The following is a 13,563-nucleotide window of genomic DNA, read 5'->3' on the forward strand; positions in this document are numbered from 1 at the left end:
TTAAAAGGCCACGATAAACCTAATTGGATAAGGATCAAATGAATGCTCCAAATTAGATCCACCTGTGACTTTTTATATTAAGTGGATTTCCCTCCCTTGCTACCATTGTGAGGGATCTATGTAGGTTTTGAAATTCAAAGTAGGGAACCCTAGAGTTTGTAGTGTCTCTTTTTCTTTTCAGGAACAGGAGATCACTGTGCATATAAAACACACCCAAAATAAAGCAGTAAAGTGAACCCTGCTTAGTAGCAGTCCAGATAATGAAATGGAAAGTTTGTGTCTGAGATGCCTAGAATCTTCCATTTTGCCTTGTTACTATACAACAGCCACCTTGTAATCTAGCAATTACAAGGAGTTTCCCTTGTACCGAATACAGTGGGTTATTCCGTGTGTCACAGTTGAAGAACACAGAGTAGATGCTTGTTAAGTCATCAGTACAGCAGGGATCTTATAATTACAGTAGCTCTGATTAGTTTCAATACTGTGATACTTTTTATCATTTTGAGTGTTTCTTTTAATCTTCATTTAGACTTCATTGAAAACGTTCTTGTTAGCCACCAATGATTTTACTTTGACACTCCTCCAATCCCCCCAGATGTTCTACTTTTCAATTATTTTAAGAAAAAAGGCAAAATGCCTGTTAAAATTTTGAATTTGCATTGAGCAATGGTTATTGTTTAAATACTTTTAATTGAATGAAATATGCTAGGTTACACAGGTCTGTGCTTTTTAAAAACTGATAAGCATTTGCAATTCATATATTGTGGTTTAATGCCCTTTTTAAATTTAGCATTATTTTTAGGTTGATTGTCACGGTAATATTTAACAGAAATACTTAAGTGTGTAACCTCAAGGATAGTTGAAAAGCCCATAATACAAAAATTTTAGCTGTTAAAGAAATGAAATGCATCAATGAATATTAATAACCTTTTATATAACACGTAAATTAATACTTTGGGACCAATTCTAACCTCAGGATTTTTTGTGCTTTATATAATATGTAGCAATCGACCCATTTATCAAATTTATGAGTTGCACAAGTAAATTAAGTTCATCTGCATATTTAAGTTCTTTAAATAGACCAATGTAAACAGTTTCTTATCTGCCATATGTTGAAATGTTTTAGTAAACTAAAGACATAACTGCTTAGTCAACAAAGATGGCATTAAATTGCACTGTTTTGGAAAAAAAAGTTAAGTGAACTAGATGCCTGTTAATCTGGTTCTTTAAATATCATAAACAAAAGTATCAGAATGTGTTTCCAAGGACAAAGGCGGAGTTTTCCCGGCTTTGATTGGTTGCTGCCTTGTCCTGTCCCACGGCCATCCTTAATTGGCTTTGGGTAGATTGGAATCACATAAGCAGAGTGACATTTATTACTTTCCTAGTTTCTTTGCACTGAGCGCTGAGATTCCCAGTAGTAACTGTAAAAGATTTCTTTCATTTCGTCCATGATCTACAAGAGGGGATCATTCTACGAAGAGCAGGCATGAGTCTGAGTGCGAGAAGAGTCACTCTGCCTGCAATAACGCCAATAGTCCTACAGAAAAGGGTATGTGACTTCTTTTGCCTTTTTTTTTCGTTTTGCTGTTTTTCTTTCTTTCTGCTACCGTGTGTTTATTAATATGTTGGAAACTTTAGTTACATATCCTGAGAGAGATTGTCATTCATTGAGGCTAGAGGTAATTAAAGGGTATATTATTGAAATTAGACAAAAGGGGGAAAATGCTGTGCTAGAATGTCTCTGTGGTAAAAAAAAAAAAAAAAAAAACAAAAAACAAACTCCATGGAAAAGCAGTTTGGTCTCGATTTCAGGGCATTGTGATTTAGAGAGTATTTGAAGCTTTTGCTTTTTTTTTTTTCCTTCTGTAACTTCAGGCCTCTTTGCCTTTAGTTCAGTAGAAAATCTGCTAGCTATTATGTTTTGTATTTGTGTACTGAGAAGCAGTTTCTTTGTTTCCCTATAATTCATAATACATCCATCTTCATTGTTGAATGGACTATATAATTGTTTTACTGTTTAACCATATGGCACCGGTTTATTAGCCTCTGGTTTCTACCAATTTCTATTGAGTTGCTGCCTATTTGCTTAAGAAAAACTTTCCATTATATTCCCTTGTGAAAGAGGTTTCTGTTAATTATTAATGCAATCAATCCTGTGTATGAAAATATTGTATCTTTTGGTTTTTTGTAAAGTTTATTTCCATGTCTTACTTGCAGCATCGTATTTTATAAGGTAATGATAAGTATAACATGCGATGTAGTATTTATAATACTAAACTTTTCTGGTAAATACACCAAATAAGAACAATGCATTTAAATCCTTAAAGAATCAAATCTCCAGTATAGAAAACAAAAGCACCAACCCACATTTTTGGCGATATGCTTTCTGAATGGTTTTGGTGACGCTAGAAACTAATGTTTATTTCCGTACCTGACTTTTAATAGTTAACTGTCAGTTAGCTATTAGTGTATTCCGTAAGTCAAAGGTCATGGTTTAATTTGTTTAAATATGACAAATGTAACAATTAAGGTGTTTTTTTTTAAAAAGAAAAGTATCTTTTTTATTGTTTTTAATTTTTAGGTTTTCAGTTTATTTTCTTACACAGTCAACCATTTATTCACTAGGGACATTTTATTTGGCATTGGAATTGTATATGGTAATTTTGCCAACATTTGTTCTTTATCTTTCTTCATGTCTTTTTCTCTCATCTTGAGCAAATTTAATTGAAAATACTTTGCTTTGAGCTTGAATCTTTATTTTGATTTAGACTTAGCATTAATAGTGACTGTATATATAGATTCCCTGACTCACTGGAATGTGAAAAGTATGCTAATATGTATCAAATGTGTGTTCTTATGTCTGAGTTCTTGATCCAATTGATATACCAAGAAGCTTCCATCATGTTCTTTTGGATGACATGCTGGTGTGGTAGGAAGCATACTACCTGAGCTGTCTGTTTACTAGCTGCATGACCTTGGGCAAGTCACTTAAGCTCACGGTCATTACTTCTTCACCTGTAACATAATAGCTGAAGGATTTTCATTAAAAGCTTTCTGCAGTCTTACCTGTGTCTGTAATTCTGTGAATCAAATAATATATTTTGTATTTTCATAGTTAAAATATTTAAACCATTTATTTTTTTTTTTTAGAGTATTAAAACATTAGAAAAAGATGCTGTCATTTTCAAGGACTTTGAGCACTTAATCCAGGGCACTTCGTATGAATAAAACTCGGCTAGAAAATCCAGTACTGACTGGTAAATAGCAGAACAAGAATATTCTGGAAAGCTGTGATTATAATTGGTGTTAAGTCTGAGCTGCCGATGGTCACATCATTGTGATTTCTCTTGGTCTCTTATAATAAGCTGCTTGTCAGGTTTTTATTATAATAATTACATAAGTAATTGTGCCCAAGTCCATGTTATTCCTTTCCAGCTAGTACACATATTAAATTTCCACGTAATTTAGGACATCACCATTTGCTGAAGGTACTTACGCTATTTCTTTGTCCTGGCATTTTAACCCCTAGAAGGCCCCTTATCTAGAAGACTATCCCGAAAATCTTAACATCTCTTACTTTAGGAATTGGGCATTTTTATGACTAGAAAACATCCATCTGCTCTGGTTACACCATGAGTTTTTTTTCCCCAAGATTGAAAATTATTCCATACTTGTAATTAACTTGTCATTTTCCATATTCACCATAATTTAAGGTGATCTTACAAATTGGTACCAGCATTTCTCAGAGTGTTTGGGGGACAGCTTCTTGTTTTCCTAACAAGGCAGCAAGTGCCTTTTGCATAAGTTTGCCGTAAAGTTTGCTCATCCTGAATGAGTGGCTCTTGAAAAATAATTTGCCAGTTGGAATCCTAATCATTTGAAAGGCTGAGAGCATTTCTGAAAATGCTTAATAGCACTAGGGAATAATTTTGTTATCAGTCTGTGTATGTGATCTAAATGGCCTTAAGATTCTCCTGAGAGTGGCTGGGAACTTGAACTTTAAACATGGCCCGTAACACAGTATGTATGGGTCTTTTTTTTTTTTTTTTGTAGAAGATCAAATACACTTTGATCTTTGAGGGACAGGGATTTTTGATAGATTCTCTATCAAGTGAATTTTAGGAAAGATATTTTTTGTGTCCTCCAATTCTATTAGGGTCTTATTTCCTTGATTCTGGTTCACCAAGGTTCTAGTGAAGAAGGGTTCATCATATCTCTCAGAAATGGTTACATCCTCACCAAATGCTCTGAATGAATATTTTACCTCATAGCATTTTTCTCAGGGAACTACTAGGTTATATCTTTTTTTTTTCTGATGAGAGAAGTCTGAGTCTCTTGGGTGTTGAGTGACTTATGCAAGGTCACTCAGAAGGTCAATGGCAAAGCTAGAAATAGAATCTAGGTCTTGTGACTTCAGTGTGTTTCTCCTAGATATGTGTTACCTCCTGAAATTAATATGTTAATGAAATTGCCTTATGGGGTGTATAATTGCCATTCAACTTGTAGTCTGGAATTAGCTTAGGCAAATCCTTTCATCTCCCTCTGCACCTCCACCAACTCCCATATGTTCTAGTGTAGAAAACATTTTATTCAGAAAGCAATTGTCAGCAGCAAAGAGTGTGTGTGTGTGTGTGTGTGTGTGTGTGTGTGTGTGTCTGAGAGAGAGAGAGAGAGAGAGAGAGAGAGAGAATGAGCATTTATACCCAGAGCTCTAGATTGGTACAGTACATCAAGAAACTATTTTAAGGTCCTAGAGAATTAACAAAAGACTCAAGCATTGTAAAATATATATTAAGTGTAATATAAAATTCCTATTCTTTTTATAGAGATCCTTCAAGATCAGAAGGCCAGATGTCCATTTTCTGATTTTATGGGTAGTCATGTTCTAAGCCTCTATCAGATTTATAGAGTTTTGTGAATTATGTTTACAAGCATTTCTCCATTATTTATCCATACCACAATTATGAGATGTTCGTAAGCACACAAGATCCTAAAGCATCTTCTGAAGTCTCAGAGAAAGAAGGGATAATTTCTTGAATATATTTTCCTTAAGATTCAAATCCTTTTGAAAATCTGAAATTCATGAGTATAATATGGAGCAGCGCCATTTATCCAAAGATTCAATTCTCTGTCTATACAAGAGAATAGTTTATGTTATATTCATTTCCTTCCTCATACAGTTAGAATCATTGCTATGACTTTCTAAAAATAGTTTTGTAAAAAGTGAAAGAATACAGATTATCATATCACTATTTTGCCCAGAAACTTTTAAATATATACAGAATCAGCCCAAATGTGTGTAGCATTCACTGAGCTTCAGGGCTTGTGTGCCCCGTGGCTTCTTCCCCAGCTTCCTGTGAAGCCTCCACTCAGTACATGGCTTTCTTCCTTGTGCTCCAAACAGTGTTTGATGTTTGTCCTTCTGTACTTCTGCCCCCAGTTTTGTGCTCCGTGGCCTATAGACAACTCCAGGATTCTGTTTGCTTTCCCAAAGGCTGTTTGTTGTCTGTGTCCCAGCTCAAGCTTTTAAGACTTTCTCAGCACATCTATCTTGGTGGTGTCTTGATTCAGGATCAGTGGACATGCCTTTGTTGCTTACTTCCCAATCCAGTATGTACTGCCATGTGACATCAATTTTAGTATCATCTTTTATGATACTGAAGTCTCATTAGCCATCCACAGTTATGTATCTTCTGCTTTCTGGCTATTTAGAGTTGACTTTCAGTGTTCTCTGTGTTACTGTGTGTGTGTGTGTGTGTGTGTGTGTGTGTGTGTGTGTGTGTGTTAATGTATAGGTCTTGTACTATCTGCTTTTCAAAATTTGTTGTTGTTGTTGTTTTTGTTTTTGTGTTACCACTAGATTTTAAAAATTTAAGAGACTCCTTAAATAAAGTGCTTTGTCAGTTACGAGCTGAATTTCTATTTCACATACCCAGAAAACTGAAATGACAGTGCATTAAACGGGGAGGAGATTTATTTTTCTTTCACTTTACTAGAAGACTCAGTCTAAAACTAATGTAGCAGCCCCACAATGTCCTCAGGCAACCAAACTTCTTCTTGCTTTCTGTTGTATCTTCCTTAGTGTGGGTCTCTTTTCCTTTTATGGAAAGAGGAATGCAAATCTCCAGTCATCCTGCTCACATTCCTGGCATACAGAATGGGAAGCACCAAGGGCGTGCTGGCCTCCTCTGTCAGATGTTAACTGCCACCCTGAGGTAACCAGGAGCTTCTGCTTCATCTTACTGGCCAAGATTCTGTCATGTGGTCAGTCCTGGATACAGGGGGAGCCAAGAAGTGGAGGCCTTGAGCTCCACACACTGTTCTTCTCGTTAGAATCAGGACTCTTCAGGAAGGGAGAGGGGAACAGTGATTCTTGGTGGGCAGCTAGCTATCCCCACCACAAGTGCCTCCAACATATTAGACATTCAATAAATATTTCTACCTTGGATTTTTCTTATTGTGTTTTCAGGTACAAAATATGGCTTTGCTTTTTTGTTTGTTTGTTCTAAAGATTTTATTTTTAATAATCCCTACACCCTACATGGGGCTCAAACTTACAACCCCGAGATCAAGAGTCTCATGCTCCACTGACTGAGCCAGCCAGGCGCCTGTCTCTATGGTTATGCTTTTTGAACAAATGTATTCTGTTACTTGTATGGGGGTAGTAGAAGGTATAGTAAGTGGGGGAGAGAGTAGATTTCCTGAGCAGGGGAGGGTAATGGAGACCCACAGACGGCTGGCTTCCTTGGTTGGAAGGTAAGGTTGTGAAGTGGTAACCAGTACAGTATTATTTCTGTCTACACGGAGTTCTCATTCTTGCTAAACCTCACCCTTTCTTCTGCCCTTTTTGTTGTATACAGGGTACCTTTGTTGCATATCCACCTAGGAAGGGTACCACAGAGACAAATGGATTTTGTGTTTTCACAAAATGTTTCCTTTCCTGAGAAGTGAGTTTTCAGGAAGTGAGCTACAGTAGAGAGTGTTGGTGTGTTTTAGAGCCAGGCAGCTCTGAGTTCGAGCTCAGCTCTGTCACTGACCAGTGGTGCGACTTTGGGTGCCTTCCTTGAAACTTTTCTGAGGATCATTTTCTCTGTCCTGGGGATGAGGATGTTTCCTCACAGAGCAGTTGGATAAATATTTAGAAATACTTGACATGTAGTAGAAGCTCGAAAAAATGTGAGTTTCTTCCCCACCCCCATCTGTGAAATGGCATGTTTTACTAGTTTCATAAACAGTTTAAAATCTCGCTATTACAATGAGCATAAATTGTTTTGTGCCCTGTCCTATTAAGGTAGTTATCCTTGTAGTAAATGAATCAAACAAAAAGTAGTTGTCCTTGATATATTACAGCCAGGGAGAGGAAGGCAATGTGTGTTTCACATGCTGGTTCCCTCAGCTCTTTTACTGTAACTTTAGGTGGGCTGTAACTGAATTAAAAAAATAATAATCCAACTATTATATGCTGACAATTTTTATTTTTAAGCTGGGACCATAGATTTAAATATAATTAGATAGGTTCGATTATTTCTCTTTTCACTGTCCTGGGGAATATTAGGCAGGAACTTCTGGGTTATGTATTTGAAAGCGGTAAAATTGTGCCTAATATAGACACATTTGTCTCAGTAGATAAAAGTGATGTTGCTGGAATGTTAGCTACATGATGGCAGAGGCAGTGTCACTTTTGATCATCACTGGACTCAAGTGCCCAACATGGGGCAGGTACAACATTGGTATATAATTACTGTTAGTTGAATAAACACAACGTTTGAAAAAATAGAATTGGACTGTTTGAATACTCACCTGTTATTGGCATTTCCTTCTCTACATTCGCGACCCTGTTGCATTCACTTCCTTTTCCCCTGGTTTCATACCTTGTGAAAAGCCACTCAGAGTCCACCCTGCATCGTCATTACCTTTATCCAGCTCCAGCTTGCTGCTGTGGGCAACTCTGTGCACTCACTGCCCTCGACACACACCCATAAAATGAACACAGCTCTAACGTGTCCAGCACTGATTACACATTCTCTTTAGTCCTCATAAGAACCCTACAGGATTGGTGGACAATTCCAGTTTGGGACGAGGAGTGTGAGGCTTGGCCAGCGTAAGTGCTGCCCACAGCACACGTCTGGTCCGTGACCAGGCAGGACTGAGTTCCAGGCCAGCTCCGTGCATGCAGGAGGCCACCTCTCCCAGCTGCGTGGGCTCACTTGCGGCGGGGCCTTTTCCATCTGCTGCTAAGAGCTCTCTGCCCTCTCTTGCAGTCCTTTGGTTGGACCAGTCTCACCTTTCTGCCTATCTCTCTTCTTCCTCTTGTCATTTTATCTGGTTGTGTACTCAATCTTGCCCTAAAGGTGTAGCAACTAAACCCTATGTCAGAGTTCCTCAGCGCTCAATAGTACTGGAGAAGCCTCTGAGACTTACTGAATGCCTTATTTGCTTTCAAAAATTTACAATAAAAATCACTTATATTAATTGAGCCCTATCAGTTTGCCAGCAGTTTGCCAATTTGTAGTATGAGGAATCTAACTCGTAACCTGGTGGTTGAGGATCTGATCACAGAGCGGACTGCAAAGTCCACCATCACCATGAACACCTGGACTGAACCTCCATATGAATGAGGGCCATGACCCACATTGTTCTGTGAACCACAGTGCCTGGTCCACATTTGGCAAGGAAGGCAGATTAAAAATAGGCTCATTAATAGTCTCAGACCCTTGCCTGGGTGGGGGCAGTCTCAGGGCTGGCTCTCCTGACTGTTCCCCAGCACCGGAAGCCAAGTCTAGAAAATAAGAATCTCTTTTTGGCAGAAGAAAGAAGCAAGGCTTTTGGTAATTTCAGATATTAAACTCTCTGAGAGGGTAGGGTCAAGATTTTCTACCCCTGTAAGATATCAAAAACGGTTGCTCTTCAGACTGTTCCTAAAGAAGAGGAATTCAAAAATCATCTTTGGCAAAAACACCATTGTTAGGAAGTGATTATAAACGCTTCCTAGTCGGCCATGTACGGTTAGACGTATACATTCAGTTATATTAGTGAAAATTTCAGGGATTTTATAGTTTGAGAAGATAAATTAGTTTGGGTAGTTCTATCAAGATTCAAAGAAATGTTTTGAAATTACCATTCTAAGTACTAGACTAACTCCAGCTTGAGTTCCAGGAAGGATTCTTGCTGAGGTGACTTGATATACAGTGTGTGTGTGTGTGTGTGTGTGTGTGTGTGTGTGTGTATACATATATTCCAAAAAATCCTTATTGAAGTTAGGATGTACACGATTGATCTGAAAAATTCCAATTGTTAAGAATATTTAAAAATAGCTTTAAACATTTTAAAAGCTTGTAATCATGATAGTTCCTGCACAGGGTTAAGAATGTTAAAGTTGTAATTTTCAAAACATCGTTATTTTCTCTATTTGTACACGCTGAGAAGTAAAGACTCCCTCTGCTGGCTGTTTCAGGACATGCAGATTTCCGGCAAGTTAATATGGAGAAAAGTGAAACAAGGAACAACCTGTCTTGATATTCCAAAAGCAAGGTGCTTTGGCACATACGTGCATTTTTATATTGTGGTTTTTAGTTATCTAACACTTTATCTGAGATGGCGTGTAGAAGCAGCGGCTTACAGCCACATGGAAGTTGGAGGAGCAGAGTGGCAAGAACCGAGGCAGGTCGGAGCCCAGAGAAGGGACTCTGGCTGGCTGTGCCGGGGAACAGCTAGCATCCCAAGCAAGTCAGACCTTCTTCAGTCTCGGCTTCTTTGTTTGTAAAATGAGAGGATGTCAGTGGATGTTGTCCAAGAGTCCTCTTGACCTTTCATATTTTATGATTCAAGCAGCACTGGCTGTATTTCTTGTACACAAATGTGCTTTATACATGTTTTTACTGATATAAAATAAATATTTAGCAAAGTGAAGGAAAGGTAAAATTACAAAAATGGTTATAAATCACTTGCTCCTAGTGCTGACACAGCATGGGAGTGTTAAGTCTAGAAAGTGATACTTTGTGTGCTATTATAAGCTTATACAATAATATCTCCCAAATGTCCCAGAAAGACAGCATAGCATATTTCATTGATCCTACGGCACCTTAAGTTACAAGAAGCATCATTATGTTCTATGTTTCCAATGAAACTATGACAGACCACTGATGGTAAGTTACATCCAAGTTTCAGACAAGTTAAATGTGAGGAGATGTGCTTTTAAAAATTAGTAAAATAAGGCAGTTCCTGAAAGTGCTTCAACTGATGCCAGACGACCCAAGAATTGCAATAAAAAGTCCAGTGTTCTGGGCACTAATAAACATTCTCTTTCTACGCTTCATGTTTCCCCCTTTCTTTTCTTAACACTTTTTCCACCCCTCCCCAACTTGTCCTTCTCACTGTGTGAAACTGTTTTTTCACTTTTTTGCCTAGACATGTCTTATGGGTATTCTGGGAATAAATGATTGCTTAAACCCTGAAACGAGATACTGGAATAACATTTTGTCCAACATAAGCATGACCAGTGGTTTTCTGCTTTAAATATGAATAAGCATTAGCACTTGTGAAGGTTTTTCTTTTACTTCAAAGACGAATTAGTCAGCACTGGCATCTTCACAGGAATTACATGAGTTTTAAAAACACTGAGGCTTCCGAGAACACTCTTTTGATGAAGTCACTGGAAACATTAGTGTGGGATTTGGGATTTGACCCTCTTTATTCGTATTGGATTTAGGTCCTAAAATAACACGCATATATGCATATGTAGATGTGTGTGTGCGTGGTTTAGGACATCTTTAGACTTTATTTTTAGTGTTTGCCTTCTTTTATAATGAAATCGGAGCTGTTTCTTTTGCCTTTTCCCCCTGCCACATAACAGAGCACACTGAAAGGGCTTCCAGTTTTTTAATCGCAAAACTGAACCCCCACTTGAGTCTTTCTGGCTACCCATGAGGGAGAAGAGAAGGAGCAACCTGTAGGGCTCTTGGCCTGAGAAGAAGGTTAGAAAGGGTCAAGAACAGAGTTGGAGTCTCAGAGAGGGTAGAGGGGTATCAGGGAGACTTTCTGCGTGCCCCTTGGCCTGCACACTGGGTCTCTTCTCCTGGATGGGAGACTGGCCAGGCCATGATGTGACAGTGTTACTGTTTTAATCTGTCAGGTGTGGCAGTGCTCAGTCCCCTGCAATGTCAACTTTGGGGCATTTCCACGCCGGGCCCCTTTGGCTTGATGCTGGATGGGAAACAAATTCATACATCATACATCTTCATCCGTATATTTTGAATTTATATCCAGAACTTCTGGAAGTTCTACATGTATCTCCAGTAACACAGGCCATTTTTTAAAAAAGTTTATTTATTTTGAGAATGAGAGAGTGTGTGTGCACAAGCAGGTGAGGGGCAGACAGAGGAGGAGAGAGAGAATCCCAAGGAGGCTCCATGCTGTCAGTGCACAGCCTGACTCAGATCTTGATCTCAGGAACCGTGAGATCGTGACCTGAGCCAAAATCAAGAGTTGGCACACTTAACCGACTGAGCCACACAGGCACCCCAGCAACACAGGTCCTTTAACTCTGAATTCGTTTATGTGTTTATCCAATCAGGCCCTGTGATTTCCCCACTGAGATGAAATCGCATACAAATGTAGACAAGTTCAGAGTTTTTACAGAGATGGTGTGGGTGGGTGTGATCCAGCTTGTGACCTAGAGGACTGTGGACTCAGGGAAGGAGCCTGGCTCAGTCACTGGTGACTTGATGGATCTGCCTCATGGAACTTGGAACCGTCTGCCTCAGTTTGGTTAATAAACCCTCGTAGGGTAGATGTTCTGTTACTCGTCGCTGAACTGGTTCCTAAATGGTTAGGTGATCGTGTGGTTGTTTGCCATTATTCTCTTACCAATTTGTACACATGTTCTTGTGAACTTTCATTTAAAACTTAGTTCTGTATTTCCAACCATTGGGAAAAGGCATTCTGTCATTTGTGGATCTGAAAACTGCTCCCTTCCGTGATGGGCTCCCTGCTGGTTTGCACCGATGGAAACCTGTGGTCCGCAGTGCTGGGTGAAGAGCCTTCTCGAACATGCCTCCTGACACTTGAGCTTCCTCACCCGCTCCTCATAACTTCGTGCCTCTGCTCTTGGCAAAGCGGTCTGTCTCTTGTTGCATGCGTGTTTTTTGCTTCTTCAGTCCTTGGTGTCTTTACTCCTAATATTTAATATTTGTCCTGCCCAGAGGTCCTCTGACCTTTTTTTTTTTTTTTGAATTCTCATAGAATACCAGAATTGAAATGGGCCAGAGAAGTCACCTTCTCCACCTTTATTCAGTTCACAGATTTCATGAAAGCTTTGCTTGTGTTTTCTCTTTGGTCTCCGGGTATTTTTTCTCCCCTGGAGGTTTTCAAACCCTATGAGGTTTCAAAGCTACTGTTTTGGAATGCCTAATGTTGTCTCCTGCAGGGCTATGCATGATGGCTTCATTTTTCACTATAAGAATAGTTTTGATTATCAGCTGTGTGCCAGGTACTGTTCTAATTGCTAGAGACACAAGGGGAAGAAAACAGTGACATCATCCCTGCTGTCATGCAGCATTCTGAGCAGTGGAGGTTGATGGATAGTAATCACGTGGTTGTGCACATGCATACATGGCACGAAGGGCCTGGACCTAAACTGAGAGGGTCATTGAAACTTCCCCGCAGAAATAATGGCTCATGTGAGGGATGGAAAGTAGAAGGTGGGGAGATAGTGTACAAAGCAGCTCTAGTAGCATATGCAAAGGCCCCGTGTCGGGAAGGAGCACGGTTGTTTCAAGAAACTGAGAAAAACAAAATAATATGTTTGGAGTTAGAGAAGAAGGAAAGGATTATAGGGCATAGATCTGAAAGGAGCCACAAGGGTATGGAATAGACAAGTTTGTGCCAGTCAGTTTCTGTAATTCTGATATTGGTGACAATACGTATTTTGAGTTAATATCTTATAACTAATTGAACATGTGCTGCTCATGCTCAAGTAAAATGTGTTATTGAATATCTTTTTTAATGGAGAGAATTGAAGACATCCTACTACCTGACTTCTCTAAGCCATGTACTCTTTTGCTCTTAATAAATATTTGACAATAGGAAAATAAAACAGAGTGGCCATAAAGAAGCAGTAGCTTTCCTTGAGCTGTTAGGGCCTTTTGAACAGTTTTTGTTTTTTAAAGTATGCCATTTTGTTAGAGATTTGGAATAAGTAATACTGAATATATTATTTTCCATTTCCTTCAAGGGAACACAGTGAGTTACTTAATTCAAAATATCTGAGACTGTCTTCTCTTATCTTAGGACACTGCATTCCTTATGTAGAAGAATGTAAAAATCCAGGGCCACTCTGACCTTGGTATAAAAATATTTCTTATGATTTAGGTACATTGCCTATCTGTTAAAAATAATAGAGTAAAAAATGGAAACATTAAAAGATAGCTTTATAATCCTATTGTACTTGGATGATAAACTTTTAAAGAGCTATAGAAAATAAACTTTCCTTGGGACCTAGTTGAGGTCACACCTCTAAGGGCCTTGTTTCTTACTTTCTATTAACCATATGTAAACAAAATA

General features: G+C 38.6%; 1 protein-coding gene across 5 annotated transcripts in view; it reads left to right on the forward strand.

Annotated features, from left to right (window-relative positions):
• GRB14 (growth factor receptor bound protein 14) overlaps positions 1-13,563 on the forward strand; it is a 122,997-nt gene that overhangs the window by 53,424 nt on the left and 56,010 nt on the right. The window contains exons 1-2 of one of the 5 annotated variants that reach the window (XM_047869142.1): positions 1,348-1,552; positions 11,912-12,032. The exons of 3 other annotated variants lie outside the window; for them this stretch is intronic. In XM_047869142.1, coding sequence (XP_047725098.1) covers positions 12,006-12,032 — 27 coding nt within the window. In that variant the 5' untranslated portion in view covers positions 1,348-1,552; positions 11,912-12,005. Of the gene's footprint in view, positions 1-1,345; positions 1,553-11,911; positions 12,033-13,563 lie in introns of those variants that run through there. One more of the 5 variants, XM_047869141.1, reaches the window with a different exon arrangement.

This window comes from Prionailurus viverrinus, chromosome C1 (genome assembly GCF_022837055.1).
Source record: "Prionailurus viverrinus isolate Anna chromosome C1, UM_Priviv_1.0, whole genome shotgun sequence".
Lineage (NCBI taxonomy): Eukaryota > Metazoa > Chordata > Mammalia > Carnivora > Felidae > Prionailurus > Prionailurus viverrinus.